This window comes from Leptodactylus fuscus, chromosome 1 (genome assembly GCF_031893055.1).
Source record: "Leptodactylus fuscus isolate aLepFus1 chromosome 1, aLepFus1.hap2, whole genome shotgun sequence".
Taxonomy (NCBI): domain Eukaryota; kingdom Metazoa; phylum Chordata; class Amphibia; order Anura; family Leptodactylidae; genus Leptodactylus; species Leptodactylus fuscus.
In genome coordinates, this window is record NC_134265.1 from 106425520 (window position 1) to 106445457 (window position 19938).

The 19938-nt window shown below is 44.6% G+C and overlaps 1 protein-coding gene across 3 annotated transcripts; it reads right to left on the reverse strand.

The window, feature by feature from the left end:
• Positions 1-603: 603 nt before the first annotated feature.
• PGAM5 (PGAM family member 5, mitochondrial serine/threonine protein phosphatase) lies at positions 604-16396 on the reverse strand. Of its 3 annotated transcripts, XR_012716135.1 has the most exons (7): positions 16182-16396; positions 14520-14698; positions 14159-14284; positions 9806-9894; positions 8369-8502; positions 6383-7590; positions 604-621 (listed from the first exon to the last, which is right to left on the reverse strand). XR_012716135.1 is itself a non-coding variant. In XM_075275239.1 (6 exons), exons 1-6 carry the CDS (start codon positions 16322-16324, stop codon positions 7440-7442), a joined length of 819 nt encoding a protein of 272 aa, XP_075131340.1. In that variant the 5' UTR covers positions 16325-16396; the 3' UTR covers positions 5227-7439. The 3 variants fall into 3 exon arrangements, 2 of the variants coding, with proteins under 2 accessions (XP_075131340.1, XP_075131328.1); XM_075275239.1 differs by lacking the exon at positions 604-621 and having other exon boundaries at positions 5227-7590; positions 8369-8499; XM_075275227.1 differs by lacking the exon at positions 604-621 and having other exon boundaries at positions 5227-7590.
• Positions 16397-19938: the final 3542 nt, after the last annotated feature.

Consider the following 19938-nt stretch of genomic DNA (forward strand, 5'->3'; position numbering starts at 1 on the left):
GAGATATTATGTTGTGTCCTTAACACTGGGTTCACACCAGCGTTCGATCTCCGTTCTGAGGTTTCTGTCTTCTGCATGCAGAAGACGGAAACCTGTCAGACCGGGCCCTGCTATGAGGGTCGGTGAGCATTTTATGCTATCCGCAGTGAAACTTTGTTTTTTTTTTTTAAACCGGACACAAAGTCCTGCATGTCCGACTCTGTGCCAGTTAAAAAAAAAAAAACTGTTTCGCATAAAACGCTCACTGGCGCTCACGGCCGGACACTTTTCAAACCCATTCAAATGAATGGGTGTGAAACATGACTGCAGGTTTCTGTCTCCTGTCCAGTTTCGGACAGGAAATGGAAACCTGCAGAACGGAGACCGGGCGCAGATGTGAACGAGTCCTTAGTGTCCGTGTGTGTCCTTAAAGTCCTGTAATCCTACATGTAGGAATTTTCTGTCTGCTTAAAAAATCGGACATGGTGGTTAATGGAAACTAAAGGACACTAAAATTTCCACTCATTTGAATGGGACATTATGTAAACGGACACAGCTAGTGTCCGTTGCTAAAATCTTGTGCGGACATTAGCTACAGACACTAGCTGTCGCACTCCGACGGTAGTGTGAACCCAGCCTAAGCTGTATACTGCTTTAAATTAATGCTGACTGTTGCAAGTGACAGATACTTTAACCTTGTTAAAGGTTAAACTTGTGTATAGCTTGCCAAGAAACCTTTGATTTTGAAGAAATCTGCAGGCAAAAAGTATTAAACAGCTCAGATAAAAATAAAAGGCATATTCTGCTTAAGCTGGCCATACACATTTGAGATTTCTCTAAGCATCTGAAATTTCTCTGATCCAGCTAAATTTGGTGCAATCTGTTAGGCATTGTTTGTGTCTGGTGATCATACCCATGATAAACAGCAGATGCTACTAAAAGATTTTATCTGTAGAACATGGAGTCTGCCAATCTCTTGGACATGGCCAACTTAACTGGTCCAGTACTGGTCTCTGCTTCTTGCTGTAGTGATGACATGCCAACACAGGAACATGTGCTACAGCCAGTCACTGACTAAGTGATCATCACCGCAGCAGGAAGTGGGAACCAGCGGGGGATTAGCTTTGTGTTTTGTCCATAATTCTGAGTTGTTATATTCACAGGTCCTAAATATGTCTGAGGAGGGAACACCCCTTTAACATGGACTGAAAATTCTTTCATGTGGATATGTCATCTGTCTACAATGAATGTTCCAAATCAACAAAAAAAAAAATTACAGGCTTAAGGAAAGGTGTGGGTTGTTTTTTTTAATAAACTACTAAACAATGTCAAACAGAATAAATATTTTATTATTGAGTGGGTTTAAATGGAATATGTATATTTCTTGGTCTTAAAGCTTAAGTAATGGCTACTGAAAGCTTATGCTTGAAGGGAATCCTATTTACCAGTCTTCCAAATGCACACCTGTGAGAAATGAATTTTCCTTGTACTTGCTGCTTTTCTAGGAAATGAAGAGTCAGAACATAAACTGCTTAGTCTGCCATTTCCCCCCCCCCTTCCTTTTTGCAAAGCGGATGGGAATCTAACGAGTCCCATCCACACATTACAGAATAATACATGCAGTGAACAAGCTGCGATTTCCAAAACCATTGTGGTTTCGGAAATTGCAGTGTGTTAATTATACCTATGAAAACACCGGTGGTTTCCCTATAGGTATAAATGAATCAGAAAGTCCGCAAGGGAAACCTGAAAAGCAATGTGGGGAAAAACATGTTGGTTTTTCCTGCAGCACTGTTGTTTTTTTTTTTGTTTGTTTGTTTTTTTTGGGGGGGAGGGTTCTGTGCGGTCTTGGCCGTAACCTGCAAGTTTCAATTCCATATGATGCATCCAGTTGGGGTGTGTGTGGTGATTGTTTTGTGATCTCACTCTATAATTTTGTGCATTTATACCTTAGTGCCAACTGACTGCCAGATTCAGTATATGTTCTCAGCTGTTATTTTTTTCCAAATTGTCAAACATTTGTTGTTCTAAAAGAAAAATGAAAGAAAAAAAACAAAAAAACAACTGGTTAATAAAGCATATGTGCATAGTTTGTCTCCCATACTGTATATGTATTTCTTACTACCTACATATTCAAGGTAAGGATGTGTTCACACTTCAATTACTTTTTTTTTTTTTTTTTTTTTTTTAATCCATCATAGGAAAATTTAAGACTCATTCATCTTTCACTCTAAGGTATACCTCCAGTTATTAAACAGATTTTTATTAATGAATAGTACAAACTTTATAATATACCTTTTAAGATCTGTTCCCCTCTCCACTTAAGCTAGTCACCTGCTCCTTATCTTCAATATGACTTCTTGCTTACATTATCTTCATCTCCATATTCGGACTAACACCCAACTCCATGGAAAGTGGAGGCTACTGCTGACTAGTTCATTGATGTATGGTCCTATTCTGTGTTCTAGTAACCTCTTATCTACAAGGTTAGCATGATGTTAAACGATTGCTATTTACACTCCTATTATGTGCTCTTTTGAGTCTTTATGCTATTCCCCCTCCTGTCGTTCTATAATAGGTAGAAAAAAAGAAAAATGTTTTCTTCACTTATCAGCAGACTTGGATATTTCCAAGTTTCATATATTAAACTGTAAAAGGTTGTTTTATAACTGAAAGTATGCTGGGGCAACACGCTGGCTCAGTGGTTAGGGCTGCAGTCCTGGGGTCGAATCCTACATTTCCCATCTCTTCCCTTTGGACCGCCATGACCACTTCTTCCAGCTGTGACTTGACTCTGTAAAGTTTGAAACACAGACATCTTTGACTCCTCACTTCCCCGAGTATAATACTCGGAGCCCCAGGGGAGATGAGGGAACACAATAAACACTGTTACTCACCTCTCTGGGATCCGATGTTAAAGAGGACCTTTCATGGGTTTGGGCAAAGGTAGTTCTATATACCGCTGTAAAGTCGTCAGGGCGCTGAATTCAGTGCATTGTCGGCTTTCCAGCGGTATATAGAATTGCCTTTGCCGAAACCCATGAAAGGTCCTCTTTAAAGGGATTCTACCACTAAAGCAACATTTTTTTTTTTTTTTTCTAATTACCACGTCAGAATAGCCTTAAGAAAGGCTGTTCGCCTCTTACATTTAGACGTGGTCTCCGCTGCTCCTTAGAAATACTGGGTTTTACCGGTATGCTAATGAGTTCTCCGCAGCAATGAGGGCGGGCCCCAGCGCTCAAATGGCGATGGGAGCGTCCCCACTGCTGCACAAGAGCTCACTCCAGCGCCGCCTCCATCTTCAGCTGCAACCCCGCCTCTTCTGTGTTCCGTCTCGTCCAACTTCTGACGCCTGCGCAGTACGCTCCTGTATTGAACTACAAGAGCGGCCTCCCAAAAATGGCTGCCAACCGGCAATTGACTTTGGCGGGGATAGTAAACAAGGCACATGTACACAGGAAACCCCCGCCAAGCAGGTATCTTCCACAATAGACACAAAGAAAATAGTCTGCAGGTTCTTCCATTTGATTATAGTTAGATAATTCATAGTGCTAGGTTACTTGAGTAGAGGATTCTTGAACATAGAGAGAGTGAAAAAGGAAAGAAAGTTTGCACTCAGCTTGGCGTTCTGTATCGAGGCTGCCACTCATGCGGTGCCACCTTGGAAATGTCTGTAGTTCTTGTTAAACATACAAAGCAGACTTGTTTTAACATCTTCCCCACACATGACTTATAATGAAAGTGTGGGCCTTATTACCATGAGGTAATAGTACAACATGATGTCTTGTCACCCACCTATAAAACACCCAGGCGCACTATGCTTGGTAGTTTTAAGGAGCACTGAGCATGCACCTATGCAGTGCAGTGAAGAAGATTCATTTTCAAAGAAGTGACATACCTGAGACAAGGAGGTGGCAAAAATGCAGGCCACGACGGCCCCTGTGTTCCGGGAGCTGTATTTGCATATTAGTTAAAAGCATTTTATTCAAAAACCAGGAACAGAAGAAGGAAGGTAGGACTAGAATAGCCTTTCTATAAGCTATTACAACATGTGCTTATTGCATAGGTCTAACGATAGACTCCCTTTAACCATCTCCTTCAATAGAAGATGGAAATGCAAAAATAGATTTACCAAAAATGGAATTTTTATTCTGCAAAATTAGTAACACAAACTATATAATCTGGTATTGTATTGACACATAGAATAAATGTACGTTATTTACAGTATGTTATGTCAAAGGGTGAAAAAAAATGTTGAAAAGAAAAATGCCATTGTCAGATTGGACAATGGCTGAGTACAATGGGGGGGGGGGGGGGGTGTTCCTCCCTGCTCTCACAACACAGCGCTATAGGCACTACTGTGATGAAGGGCGTTCCTGACTGTCAGAAATGCCCTTCTCACGATGAAGAGCTACGGTCCCAGCACCAATAGCTCTTCACTGGGGGCACAGACAGGGGTGAACCTGCCCCTTTCTCCGCCCGAGGCGGAGGGGATAAGCAGAGGGGCGGGGCTTAGTGGCGTTCGCAGGCAGAGAGCAGACACGGAGAGGACCTGCTCTCTGCCTGAGCATGAGGGGAGGCTGCTGGAGCAGCGCTGCTCCAGTGGCCTCCCCAATCCACCGCTCGGTGCTAAGCCAGTCCAGGACAGCTTGTCCTGGACTGGCTTAGGTAAGCAAAAATGCCGCCCTCCCTGGGGCCCTGGCATAGTGCCGCCTGAAGCGGTCGCTTCAGGTCGCCTCATGGGAGGTGCGGCGCTGGGCACAGAACCTGAAAGCCGATAGTGCACTGTCAGCCTCCTAGTGGTATATAAAATCGCATGTTCCCCAAGTGGTGAAGGGTCCTAATTAAGGTGGTTTTTGGTCACATCATTAAGGGGTTAAAGTAGCTTCTGATGTACCCCTTAACTTCATACAGACCTTGACAATTTTAAAAATGTTCCCACTTATAGTGAGTTTGCCACTGCAGCCTTGTCCACATGCTGCCTCTAAGATGCACAGTATGCTTGCTGGGGAATGACACTGCATGGAAAACATACTCTAATCTCCTTTCCTATACAGAGGGAAAAAGAATGGATATGTTTGTTTGCATTAGACTATATGTCATTGCCCACCCCACAGGCTTCATCATGGGAAATAGATATGTTGCTATAAATAAGGAATGATCAAACAGTAGGACATAAAATACACAAACCGTTTTATTTAAAAAAAAAATCTGTTTACAAATCATTGCAAGCCATGAGGCTACAAATCATGAAGGGAAAAGAATAGGGTGAAAGTTAAGTCTATAAGTAGATCTGCTAGTGGCACTGACAAGTTCCTACATACCGTACAAACAAGAGTGGCTGTCACCAGAACTAAGCAGAAAGGATTTTAGGTTATACTGTCAAAACCTCTAGGACATGGAATTACCAATCCAGCTGGCACTAAATCCATGGCTCCTTTTTGGCCTAGTCTCTAAAGTGTCATCCAGAACCGCGAATTAACACCCCAGACCGACTCACAGCTCTACTCTGAAGAGCTTACAGCACAAAATGGATCTACGGCGCTCTGATTTCCAGAACTGTGAGTGGCTCCAGGTATTACATCAAAAAATACTGATCAATCACAGGTACAACAGAGTGTTCTGAATGCAACACAAAACTACATTCACATTACTGCTGGTTTAATTTCTTAGATCAAACCCAGGCAGCCTTTAATGGGGCTCTATCATTGGCAAAAGTCATTTTTAGCTAAGCACATCCTTTGAATAAGTTTGTTTTTATTGATATGCTAATTAGCCTCCTCCGTGCACAGGAAGTTGTCAGCCAGCTCCTCTCTATGCTGTGTATGAGAGCAGGCAGGAGGAGTCAACAGCAGCCTGAGCTGTATATACAGAAGACGGTGCACGGAGAAGGCTAATTAGCATATGAATCTACTGAGACAATTTACATACAAAAGGTAAGTGTGGAATAGCCTTTCTAAAGGCTATGCAAGTATGTGATTAGTTAAAAATTACTTTTTTTCAGTGATAGAGCCCCTTTAAGCCTCTGTATTCCTGATGGGATCTAATGTACAGTGCTCACAAGGACGGTTAATACAGAGGTGTAGATGCAGTCTTCCTCAGCTTATGTTTGGATCAGTTCATCTGCTAGAGCAGACTTAAGGTTAAGGCTCCACACAACAAATCACTGCGGAAATGCATTGCGTTTTTGTTTGGTTTTTTCCACAAAGTCTGCAGAGTTTTCCTCTGTGGACTTTCTGCCCTTGTTATACTTATAGGCACGATGCAAGGATTCCATAGGTATAAGTGAGCATTTCTGCTGCAGATTTTGTTTTTACAATGTACGGACTGCATTAGCCAGAAGCCCATCCACACTATGCGCAGCGTTTTCGCGATGTGTTGCCTTGGCCTCAGCCTCATTAACAAGTAAGAAAAGGAGTTTCAGGATTTATAAGACATAATTCTATAAAAAGGAAAGGTTTCTGTGAACAACCTCAAAGGAAATGATAATTCACTCATGAATATATTCACATTTGGCAACAAATGTCTTGTTTCTCACAGCTACTGAAACACATTACAAGTGGTCAAGGTTTATATGATAAATCTCAATGTAACAATTTGCAATTAAGAAGGGGAAAAAACCCCAACACCAATTAATAAAAATGCATTTGATAAGAACATGCAAAAAAGCGTCATCTGCTTGAGGTAAGTCAGGGTAGAGGTGAGCAAATCAGTTGTATGTTTTACTAGTCTGTACAACCTATATCTCATACACACAGCAGCCCTGGGGGTCATCATTCCCTATGTGGGATATTCTGCAGTAGAAGTAATGCAGCATGCAATGAACACTGCAAGGTTTTGGGTTTTTTCACAGAACTTTTTGAACCTACAAGAAATAACCTTCATGCCCGTATAGAAAGTCAAAGGCACACTAGAGTACAGGCTGTGTCCATACAGTTGTCTGAGCAATGTATTAATGTGCATCAGACCTTAGCTTAGAGCTACACAGCGACTTGTAGTTGTGTCACAAGATCTTGGTACTAGATCCACTTGTGGCCATGTGATGCCACTTCTACAAAAGAACACTGTACACTAAAAATGACAAGATATTTTCCTGCAATTATGAAGAAAAAAAAGTCATTAAAAAAAACAGCGTGTCAACATATCCTTCATTCTATAGCATGCAAAAAGATTGTAGAATAAAAACTAATATAAAAAAAAAATTCTCCATCCCGTATGTTACTGGTTTACAAGTATAACTGCAGCCTGTTGCGTAAAATACCAAAGACCTTGCCTAATCTCTGCCCATTGTGCCCATGTTTCTTCATGTCTCCCAGTTACAGGACGGCCCAGTATAATGCTTGTGGTCCTGAAGAAGGCACAGAGACTGGCTCGCTGGTTACTAGTAATGCAGCATTAGATCTCATCCAGGTATCTTCAGGGCAGGCAGTGAGACGCTGGAAACGACAGCAGGCTGTCTCTTATGTTCGGCTGATTTTTTCTGGAGGCATAAAACCAGAGTCGCCAAGCATCCTCAAGGAGACGTTACCATTGGGACGGATCACCATATAGGTAATGCTGCCATTGTTAAGCGACATCCGAAGCCAGGCTTCAGGGGGTAGCTGTAAGGCCCTGTGCAGGAACAAAGACGGTCAAGGTAAAGTATATCAAGCTTTCAATATCTAAATCCTGATAAAAAATTACTTTAATGTTTTAATTTTCATCATGGAATTAGGGAATACCATTTTTTTTTTAATTGAACAAGTTTTATTAAGTTTTGAACGATATACCGTATGGCAAACATAGAAAAGTACAGTGAATAGAGTATGAAATAACATAGTACTATAAACAGAATGAGAGTATAGTTAATGAACAAAGAAGTGCGTCAATCAATACCTACACAACGTGCAGTACGGCACACAGAAAAGGGAAGTGCGATGATGGGTGTTGAGGAGCAAAAATAGAGACAAGAAGAGCGGAATATGAGAGTGAGGCATGCAGATTACATGTCAATGGAGAGAAGAGATAGCGAATACCGTTTTATCTTTTTATAGCATTCACCATGTGGCATCAGTGACATGCCGGTGCTACTAAATTTATATACCGTAATTTACTTATTCCAAAAATTCATCCTAGGTTATTTTTCCATCGGTGGAGTTCTATGAAAAAATTAACTTTTTAATTTCTACTATTGTGAGTAAGTAGGACATTTTTTTGGGGGGAGAAGGAGGTCTTCCAGGGGGTATAAAAATAAATAAAAGGCACAACAATTCAGGCAGTTTAAGGCATTCAGTACAGAAAGGCCCGCTACCATCATGTAATCCAGTTAGTATTTTATATTTTAAAAACTGTAAAGGAAGTAAATTTATTAGTAGGAAACAAAATAAAATGGACTTGGATGTTTTATTACCTGCACACGATGTAGCGTATAACATTGGCATGGCAAATTATGATCTCATAACTATCCTCCTCTTGTTTTGCTTCTGCTCGGTGAATGTAATTCCTGAATGCAGCCTCAATACGGGGTCCATCCTCATAATACTGCTGGAGACAGTGACATGGTCAGTCATATGATAAGACGCTAAAGTGGATTACAGCTCAATGCAACCTCACCATTGTACAGAGCAATAATAGGGCACGCACCGGATTTGGAATTATTGCTAGGGGAAAAATTAACATATGGACTCCTTGCTAGTCCACAGTACTTTGTCTGCCCTGAGGTGTAAATAGGAAGCTGCAGCAGGGATTACAATATAAATAACCCTAAAAGAATAATAATAATAAATTTTATTTATATAGTGCCAACATATTCCGCAGCACTGTACAATTTGTAGGGTTCAAATACAGACAGAAGGATACATTACAAAGAAATAGTCTTTTCACACAATGGGACTGAGGGCCCTGCTCGCAGGAGCTTACAATCTATGAGGTAGCGGGGGTTCCTCCCGGCTCTCACAGCACAGCGCGATTGGCTGTGCTGTGAAGAAGGACGTCTCTGGCTGTCAGAAACGCCCTTCTGACCATAGAAGAGCTACGGGACCGGGACCGTAAGCTCTTCACACTGGGCCCAGATCGGGAAAGCCGACAGTGTGCTGAACTCAGTGCACTGTCAGCTTTCCGGCAGTATATAGAACTGCCTGTGGGCAAAATGGTGAAAGGTCCTCTTTAAAGCTGTAGAAATTGGGAGTTAATCTGATTGTCTAGGGTAGCGCGTTCCAGAGAAGTGGTGCAACTCGGGAGAAGTCTTGTATACGAGCGTGGGTTGTTCTGATAATAGAGGACGTAAGTGTTAGGTCATTGAGTGAATGGAGAGCATGGGTTAGGTGGTAGACAGAGATGAGGAAGGAAATGTAGGGAGGTGCGGCATTATGGAGAGCCTTGTGGACGAGAGTGATAACTTTATATTTTATTCTATAATGAATAGGCAGCCAATGTAGCGACTGGCACAGACCCGAGGCATCGCTGTAGCGTCTAGCCTGATAGATGAGCCTGGACGCTGCATTCAGAATATATTGTAGAGGGGAGAGTTTAGTGAGGGGAAGACTGATTAGTAAGGAGTTACAGTAGTCAAGGCGAGAATGAATCAGAGAGACTAAGTGTCTTTAATGTATCTCTGGTAAGGAAAGGGTGTATTCTGGAGATGTGTTTGAGGTGGAGGTGACATGAGCGTGCGAGTGATTGAATATGGGGGTGAAGGAAAGGTCTGAGTCAAAAACAACCCTGAGGCTGTAATAAGAAGGCCTGAGACTGCAATGGATATATCAGGGACAGATCTAGTAGATGGTGGAAACAGTAGTAGTTCAGTTAAGTCACCATTACTCATACAGAGCTGAAAGATACCACTCACCTCGACATCTGGCTTCCAGTGACAAACAGGGGGATCTGGTCGAATGGGAGCTCCTTCACGAAGCAAATCAGAACTAGATTTTTTTACACCTACAGATATTGAACAGAACAAAAATATTTAAGTACAATAAATTATTTCTAGGTCTTAATGTTATAAGTCACTAAAACTCACAACCAACAGCACAGTTGTACTGAACCCCCAATATTGTGGCCCTGGGGTCAAGGTGTAGTTACTAGTAAGGTTGTGGAATTCATTTGCACTAAAATTAAGAAATCAATGTTACCCTGCCGTATGGAATACTTCTCTCATTCACTGTAGTCAGTTTTGTGATAGGACAAGAAAGCCTGCACCAGATAGATCCGACTCCTTCTCCCTATGCTAGCTTACTAAACTTTTTTTTTGTGTCTCAAAGAAAAACAGTGGGGAAATAATAAATCAAGATTAAAAATTCCCTATAAGCTCAAAGAAAATTGGTATCTGGTAATTCAGAAAGACTGAACACATGAACAAATGCCAAACCATGCCAAGACATTGGCGACACTGAAAGGCTTACACAGAACCATCATTTGATCACCTTTATATCTTCTTGACCACGGAGCGCGGATAAATATAACAAATCGACATCTCCAGAGGCCTATCGTACCTACCGGCCCGGGCGCTTTGCCGGGTCCGTAGGCTCCTCCACCCTCACCAGCTGATTGACGTTTGGCGCACGGTTCATCCAGACGCTAGGGATTATTCCTTTTACTCCCATCCCCGCGACGTCTACTCCAGGTTACTTCTTTGTCAGACATGCAGACGTTCCCTTGCTCCGTGATGGACCCCATCACCTTCGCAGATCACGCAATGGTCTATGCTGCACTTGCGTCCCCCGCTGTGAGGCCTCGGTCCTGGCAGTGGCGCCTTGATGAATCGTTCCTGCAGGATATTCCGACTTCTCTAGCTGTTTCGTCCACTCTCGATCTCCACTTTCGGGAGAATGACACAACCGATGTCTCTCCTGTTACACTCCGGGCCGAGCACAAGTGCGTGATCGGGAGGGGGGGGGTCTCGTTCAGCATGGCACCTTTCTGAAGAAAGATAAGTCCCGTGAAGTCGCGGCTCTGATAGCTGATGTGGTCTCCTTGGAGCAGACGCACAAGCGCTCGCACGCGGCAGTCGTTCGCTCTGACATTCTCCTGGCTCGCAAGAAATTACGGGATCGCCTCGATGTTAGGACCGGATGCCTTCTGGCTAGGGTCCATCGCCATTTCTATGAATTTGGGAACAAGTGCAGTCGTACCTTGGCCAGATCTCTCCGGGAGCAATGTTCACGCAATTTTGTTCCCTCCGTCAATGGAACGTCGGGTGTGTGCCTTAAGGATCCGCATCACATTGCAGAAGAGTTTGCCAGCTTTTACCACCGGTTGTATAATCTCTCCTCTTCCTCCGTGTCTCCCTCGGCTTCCTCACTCCTACCGGCGATCAAACACTACCTTACGTCCTCGGGTCTACCCAGTCTTCCGGATGGAGCCCTAGCCTTGTTGGAAGAACCTGTTACCACTGAGGAGGTTGCGTAAGCCCTTAAAACGATGCAACCCAGTAAGGCCCCTGGCCCCGATGGCTTTCCTGCTTCCTACAACAAGAGGTTCTCGTCGGTTTTGCTGGGCCCCCTGACGCGTGCCATTAATTCTTTGTCTGAGGGTACCTCTCTTCCCCCGGACTTGACCAGAGCCCACATTGCAGTCATACACAAGGAGGGAAAGGACCCTGCACTATGCTCGAGTTACAGGCCTATTTCCCTCCTCAATGTGGACCTGAAGCTTTTTTCCAAGGTTCTGGCCAATAGGTTGGCTCCCCTTCTTCTTGACCTGGTGCACTCTGACCAAGTTGGTTTTATTCCCACCCGAGAAGCAAGGGATAACACAGTGAAGGTTATTAATGCTGTGCATTTTGCCCGCTCCCGGAACCTCCCACTCTGTCTTCTCTCCACTGGCGCGGAGAAGGCATTCGATCAGGTCGGTTGGTCTTTCATTTTTGAGGCCCTTAAGCATGTTGGCCTCGGCCCAGTTATGCGCTCCTAGATCTCCTCCTTCTACTCCAACCCCTCAGCGTCTACCAAGGTCAATGGGTTTTTGTCCTCCCCTTTCCCGATAAGTAGTGGCACGCGTCAGGGTTGCCCTCTCCCCCCTTGATTTTCGTACTTACCCTGGAGCCCCTATTGCGGAAAGTCAGGGCCAATACTGCTATAGTGGGCCACGAGATGGGGAATCATCACCTCAAAATAGCGGCTTACGTGGATGATCTGTTGTTTTTTATTCACAAACCCGTCTCCTCTCTCCCTGTTCTGATGTCCGAACTTAATGAGTTCAACCGCCTCACCAACTTCAAAATAAACTTTCAGAAGTCTCAGGCGCTTGATATCTCTCTCCCTTTTGGCCTCCAGTCCGCGCTTGCTTCTGATTTCCCCTTCCGATGGTCTCGGTCGACCATTCAATATCTTGGTGATCTCGAGCAATCCGTGCAAGCTCTTCTCCAAGAATTACCTGCCCCTACTTCGAGCCGTTCGTTCCGACCTGAGGCAGTGGGTACTTACACCTGGTTTGGCCGATGTGCTATATATAAGATGAACATTATGCCTAGACTGCTCTACTTACTACAGACTCTGCCGATTCGTATCCCTCCGAGCATTTTCAGACTGATGTACAGTGACCTTGTGCACTTTGTCTGGCAGGGCAAACAGGCTAGGTTAGCCCATTCCACCCTGACACTACCAAAGCAGTGGGGTGGCTTGGGTCTTCCTGATCCTCGCCGCTACTACGAAGCCTCCTTATTACAGTACATGCTGGACTGGTGCTGCCACTCCCCCTTCAAGTAGTGGATCTCCCTAGAGGGCTCCTTTTCAAGCCTTACCCCCCCCCCCCCCATCTTCTCCCCTAGCTGGACTCTGTTCGTCCTCCTTCTTTGAGCTCTCATCCCACTATTGGGCCTACCCTTAAGGTGTTCAGAGCGCTCTTCTGTAAGGACTGCCTCTACCCTTCTCCGTTCCACTGTTTTCCATCCTGGGTAACCCTGCCTTCCCGGCAGGGCTCTCCCCTGGTCTGTTCCGCTGCTGGAGTGCAACAGATATGGAGAGAGCCATGCACTTCTGTTCTGGGGGTGCCTGGCACTCTCACGGCAACCTTCTTGCTACCCCGGACCTCCCTTCCTTAGGCCTGTGGCAAGTGTTGCAGCTCTCCCACTTCTTCTCTTCACTGTCCGACTCTGTTGATTTTGATAGACCCCTTACAGGCTTTGAAAAGGTCACTCCCTTTCGGAGTTTTACACACTACTGGTCTCCCCCACTCTGGACCACAGACCCTCCTTTCTCAGTAAATGGGAAACGGTTCTCAACTTGTCCTTATCTGACGCGGATTGTGCTAGGATTTTGGAGCTCGCCCACAAAAGCTCAATGGCTTGTAAGTACCAGGAGGCGGGCTACAAGATCCTCCCTAGATGGTATCATGTTCCATCCCAGTTGCACAGGTTTTTCCCATCCTCCTCTCCACTCTGCTGGCACTGTGGCTCGGAAGCAGGGACGCTTCTTCATGTGTTCTGGAGCTGTTCAGCGCTCAGAGATTTTTGGGACGGTGTCCACCGCCTAATCTCCCAAATCTTTCATACTACCCTTCCCAACACGCCGACCTTCTTCTTGCTTCACCTCTCGGACATCTCCCTCCGTGCCTACTGTGGTTAACGCAGCTAGGGCTTGCATACCAGCTCTTTGGAAATCCCCCAATCCACCCTCTCTTCGCCACTGGCTCCGTAAGGTGGAGGATATCCAATCCATGGAGGAACTCACGGCGTCTCTCCAGGACTCTCATGAGGCCTTCATGAAAGCCTAGACTCCCTGGATCCTTTTCCAGGAGTCTCAGCAGTAAAAGGACATCATGGACTGAGGTTATACCTTGGCTCAGGGTCCATCCGTGGTCTGGACCTAGGGATCCCCCTCCCCTCTGCTCGTTTCTTCCCTCCTTCCTCCCTTTTCTCTTTCTCCGCTTTCTCCCATCCCTTTCTTTCCCCTCTCCCTTGCCTGTTCAGGGCTGTGTTGGAGCCTCTCCCGGCTTGTCTGTTTGCGGGAGGCCCCGTTACTGTACTATGTGTTTAGCGTTGTTATGTACTTGGCCCATTGTTGTAATTTTTGGGCCCTCTTGTTTGGATTCCCAATTGAACGTTGTTACGCTCTCTTTCTCCTTCTGTTTATTTTATTACTCATAAATAAAGAATTTATAAAAAAAATGAGAGATATATCTATCCATCCATCTATATATATAAAACAGGTCTACATTTACAATTGCAAGTGGTATTAACAAGAGACAATATTACTCCTCTTACCTGGCAGGTATTTGCTGATGATTTCTGTTGTCTCTCTGGCTCTTGTCATGGACGAGTGAACAATTTGACTGTATTTCAGTCCTAGGCTTGCCAGCCGTTGTCCAGTTAGCTCAGCCTGCTCACGACCTGTGACAACCAACAGTATAAAAGGGTCACATAACTACTACTTTCCTTTCTTGCCCACCTTGCTTCCAGCCATCAAATGGACGCTGATGTGCTTTATAGTTTTGGCCTCTTACTCCAATTTGGCCCACATCATAGCTCTAATTTCTCTTTGATACATTATTTTAGTGTCTTCTACCGACACCTATGAACATCTTTTACCATGATAGGGTTAGTCAGAATTCAGAAAACCACTAACCAAGAGAAGTAAGAACCCGATCCGCGTCACTCTTGCCATCCAGCTTGTATTGTGAATGTCTTATAAGAAAGATGTGACGAGTGGCTTTTGCCTTGTGCTTATTCAGCTGTGCATTGAGCTCCTCCTCTCCAGTTTCTCCATTGATTTTGCTCAAATTCACCAGAGACATTGGCTCTCGACTGTAAAATATAATAAAATAACATACATGTGCTTCATTAAAAGACACATCCAAAGCAATTGAAAAATACCTGATAGAGTAAAATTGCAATAAATATCTTGTACCGATCCTGAGTCTTCATCCATATTCCATAGTCCAGACTTGTGTTTGCAATTCTGTTGGTTTTAAAGGTGGCCATACACATTAAATGTCAATGAAACTATTCTGGACCATGTATATAGACTTGTGGACAGTGTTCTGACTCTTCTTACAAAAATAAGAATTTGCCAAACTGGACTTTTCATTTCCATTTATGTGAAATAACCTTATGTGGTACTACATAGCCAACTGACCGGTACGGGCTGGTCATTCATGGGACTGATTCTATAACATGAGCACACATAGTTTGAAGTTCTACTTTTGATATCTGTTCTGCTTGTCTCAGATGCATCTGTGAACATTAACAGGGTCCTAGTACATAAGCGCTACTTATAGGTTACTGTTGCTTCCCCATCCACTATTTGATCCTTCAGCAGTCACTGAAGGTGATTGAACCTGCAGTCATTTGACTGTATACAGTCATCACTACTGCAGTCTATGGAAGATTCGTTATATAGCTATAATGCTATGAGAAACCTGGGAGCCTTCATAAGGCTCCTGGCTGTCAGACAAACAGGTCCGCTCCTCGTGGCCTGCGCTGATAAAGGTACGGGGTACCCCCTGCAACGATAAAGGAACGGGCTTCAGAGGCCATTTTTTGAGGAGGAGAGGGAAGGGGGGTGCTGGCTTGCATTAACGCCAGGTTTCCGATGTAGAATGCCAGCTTTAAAGACCCAGCATCTGCTGTACTATTACGGTGGATGTCGGGAAGGGGTTAAGGGTCACCATTTGACTAATCTGTCTAACAAGATGGATTCAAGTGTCTGCTATGTAACCAGTCATGTTTGGAGTAATCAGTTGGCGGGGGGATATACAAGTTCCTCTGTAATTGTTGAAAATGTTGAGTCTGTAAACCTACATATTCTACAACCTACTCTATATGGAGCCAACATACAAATCCAGATAATCAGAATAAGGGTGCTTTGTAGTGCCATGATGGCAGCCATATTCATTGGATATGTTAATGGTATTGGGATTACCTAAATCCATTGACATATCTGACAAAGCGTTGTAAACCCCTGCTGGTCTTCTTTATTTATTACATCATTTGGTCCATAGGCGCAGTTACATGTTCATTGTCTCCCCGTGATATACACAACTAGGGTTCCCATTCAATGACAGCAAGCAGAGGTTTCGCCCACTGACATGAATGAATACAGAAGGTATATGATAAATCCATAATGACCTTCTGGTACAAACCCTGCATCAATAATAATAAATAATAATAATAAATACTAATAGCACCAGTGACCTCCCAGTCTGCACACAGACCCTGTATAAGCGGCCAGCAGCATTACACACATCCTGTAGTGGCGCCGGCCGCACATGCGCACAAGCATCCTCACCGATCCCAGTTTCGATCCCATCTCCCGGTTGTTGCCGGCGCCGTCAAAGTGGAATCTTTTCCGTTTTTCCCAACTGCTACAGCGGCGAAGATAGCGGCGGTGGCGGCAGAGCCACCTATCAGGACTCTGCGCAGATACATCATGAAGACACCAATGAATCGCCACACATAGCAAACACACTACACAAGCCTGCTCTCACGGCTCCGCCCACACCACACAGCTGCCCGGACCAACTTAAGGGGATTGTGGGTAGTGTAGTTTCGGCCTATCCTGGCCTTCAGTCTAGCGCTTCCGGGCTGCAGAGGTTGGGATTGGTGAATAAAAGAAGGGCGGGATTAATACGCAGGACCGTAAGCTTGAGCCGGTACTATCTGAAGGGCTGCTGTAGAATATCCTGACCTGGCCACCAGATGGCGCCACTGGTTCTGTAATTCAAGTATAGAGCTGTTCTATAGTAGTGTTACCAAGCAGCTACTATTGCCTGAAATAAGCTGTAGATGATTCCTTCCAACTTTCAGAGGACTGAAAGAGGGACAGATATGGATGAACAGCGGGCCTGGTGCTGTGTGGAAGGATTCTACAAGCCATGTGTCCTGGTGGTAGTGTAAGTAGTAGTACTTAAAGTGGCTCTATCTGCAAAATTATGCTGTATGAGCCCCACATATGTGAATAGCCTTTAAAAAGGCCATTCAGGCACCACTAATCCAATTTTAAACCCCCTGCCCGTTTGAAAATTAAATGATAAAAACATATATGTAAATCATACCTGAACGTACACGGTGGGCGGTCGTGCACGATCCGACGTCATCTTCTGGCACGCCTACCTCTTCTTTCTTCTTGCAGCGACGCACTCTGGTCCAGGCTCTTCCACGCCTTCAGCGTCCTCTTCTTTGGGTGTGATGGCTTCAAATCTCGTGCCTGTGTAGTAGTGCTTCCCTCCAGAGCGCTACTGCACAGGCTTTGGCGCTCATGATGCTCAGTTCCCCTTCCAACTTCACAAGTGTACTGCGCATGCGCAGTACGCTCACGAAGTGCCATTGCTAAAAATGGCACCAAAGCCTGCGCAGTAGCGCTCCGGAGGGAAACACTACTACGCAGGCACGGGATTTGAAGCTATCGTTGAGGGCGCCACTGCAAGAAGAAAGAAGAGGTAGGCGTGCAAGAAGATGACGTCGGATCGTGCACGACCGCCCACCGTGCATGTTCAGGTATGATTTACACATATGTTTTTATAGTTTTATTTTAAAACGGGATGGAGGTTTAAGATTAGTAGTGCCTGAATAGCCTTTTTAAAGGCTATTCACGCATATGTGGGGCTCATACAGCAAAATTTTGCCGATAGAGCCCCTTTAAAGGGGTTGTCCAGGATCGATTAATTTTTAAAGCATGAGCCCTCTATGTCCTTATCTCCAATGGCTTTTATAATGGCTTTCTGCTCTACTAGTATCAGAACCGGATCAGTGGCACAATGTATTGCAAAACCAGGGAGAACCTAGCTTTATCACTCACCTCATCCTGCTCCTGCTCACAGCCTTTTCTCTTCCTGCAACCAGCCTGGGCCCTGTGCATCGCACATCACGTCGCAATGATGTAATGTGCAGTGTACGGGGTCCCTGGCCTGAAGAGGGGAAAGGTAAGTGAATGGGGGCTTTATCACACCTACTGCCTATAAAAAATAAAAATAGCAGTGGGGGTCGGGTAGGACCCCAAAAATGCACAAGACCCACCAGGGGACTCACCGGTCCCCTGGTGGGACAGTCCAACCCTGGGTGCAGCTCTCAGGTGTTAAAGGGATTCAATCATTAAAACTGCATTTTTTCCTCGCTAACATGTAGGAATAGCCTTAAGAAATGCTATTATTCTCCTACCTTTAGATGTCTTCTCCGCGCCGACATTTCATAGATATCCCGGTCTTCATCGGTATGCAAATGATTTTTCTTGCAGCACTGGGGGCGGACCCCAGTGTTGTGAGAAAGCTCTCCAGCGATGGGCTCTTCTTTCTCTGGAAAGCCCTCTCCGCGATGTGTTCTTCAGATGGCTTCTTCTGACTTCAAATGGGACGCATGCGCAGTCGACTCTGCCATGCCTGTGGCCATTTTCTTGTGGCCGCTTACACAGTACGCTCGTGTAAGTGGCCACAAGAAAATGGCCGCAGGCATGTGCAGTCGGCGCTGCCGACGCGTCCCATTTAAAGTCAGAAAAAGCCATCTGAAGAACACATCGCGAAGAGGAAGAAGAGCCCATCACTGGAGAGTTTTCTCGCAGCACTGAGGACACCCAGTGCTGTTTGAGCGCTGGGGCCCGCCCCCAGTGCTGCAAGAAAAATAATTTGCATACAGATGAAAACCGGGATATCTATGGAAAGGCGGCGCAGAGAAGACCTCTAAAGGTAGGAGAAGAATAGCATTTCCTAAGGCTATTCCTATGTGTTAGCGGGGAAAAAATGCAGTTTTAATGATTGAATCTCTTTAACTCACTCCACTCACTCAATCTTCCACTTATACTAAAGGGACAGCCTGGTGGCTCAGTGGTTAACACTGTTGCTTTGCAGTACTGGAGTTCTAGGTTCAAAGACAACATCTGCAAGCAGTTTATATGTTCTCCCCATGTTTGTGATGCTTTCCTCCCACACGATAAAGATACACTGATAGAGAATGTGGATTGTGATCCATATATGGGATCGTGGTTGACAATGTCTGTAAAGCACTGTGAAATATTGTGGCGCAATATAAAAATAAAGGGATCAGTGCTTATATAAAAAGACAAGCAAAGGTTGACATAGATAAAATGAAAAAAAAAAAATTTCTTCTGGTTCCATGAAGCTTTCAAAAATATGAGATGAGCAGCACCCTGTTCCTTGTCTGGAAAAGCTGGGTCGTTCCAGACCTCTGATGTCAGGAAGACGTTCCTTTGTCTGGAAGTTATAACGCCACACTTTAATGCCTAACTTACTTCACTGATAATATTTGGTTTTGTACCGTGTTAGCCAGTCGGTAGGAAATACAAAAAAACAAAAAACTTGAGAGTCTTCAGTAGTTGATACCTTTTTTAATGGCTAACTAATAATGATGACAGATTACAACGTTTGAAAGCTCTCTGCTTCTTCTTCTTCATGTATATCTAAAAACAATTTCTGAAGGCTGCATATTTATGTACAGAAGGACACTCAGGAATAGAATTCTAAGTGGGAGGGTGGAAGAAGGTTATTGGTACATACAAATAAACAATTCATCAGTTTGCAATGTTCTTATCAGTTCAGACCGTGCCTTTTATGGCTGTCTCAGTTCAGTGATTACAGCAGACTGGCGCCGCAATGGGGAGTAAAATGGCGCCACAGTACGCTAATCTCTTCCTGGCCAAGCTTGAGAGTTACTTTCTATCCACCTGCACCACCAGGCCTCTGGTCTACTACCGTTTCATTGACGATATCCTAATCATTTGGACTGGGTCTGAACAACAGCTGAAAACCTTCCATGAACAATTCAACCAGTTCCATCCCACAATCAACCTGACGCTCAATTACTCCTTCTCTGAAATAAACTTCCTGGACGCAGTCATCAAGATACAGGACAACAAGATTGAGACATCGCTGTATCGGAAACCAATTGACCGCCCTACCTACCTAAGATGGCATAGCTTTCATCCTAAACACATAAAGAACTCCATTGTCTACAGCCAGGCCATCAGATATCGCATATGTTCAGACTCTGCAGATAGAGACAAACACCTTGGAGGCCTCAAAAACACATTCTTGAGG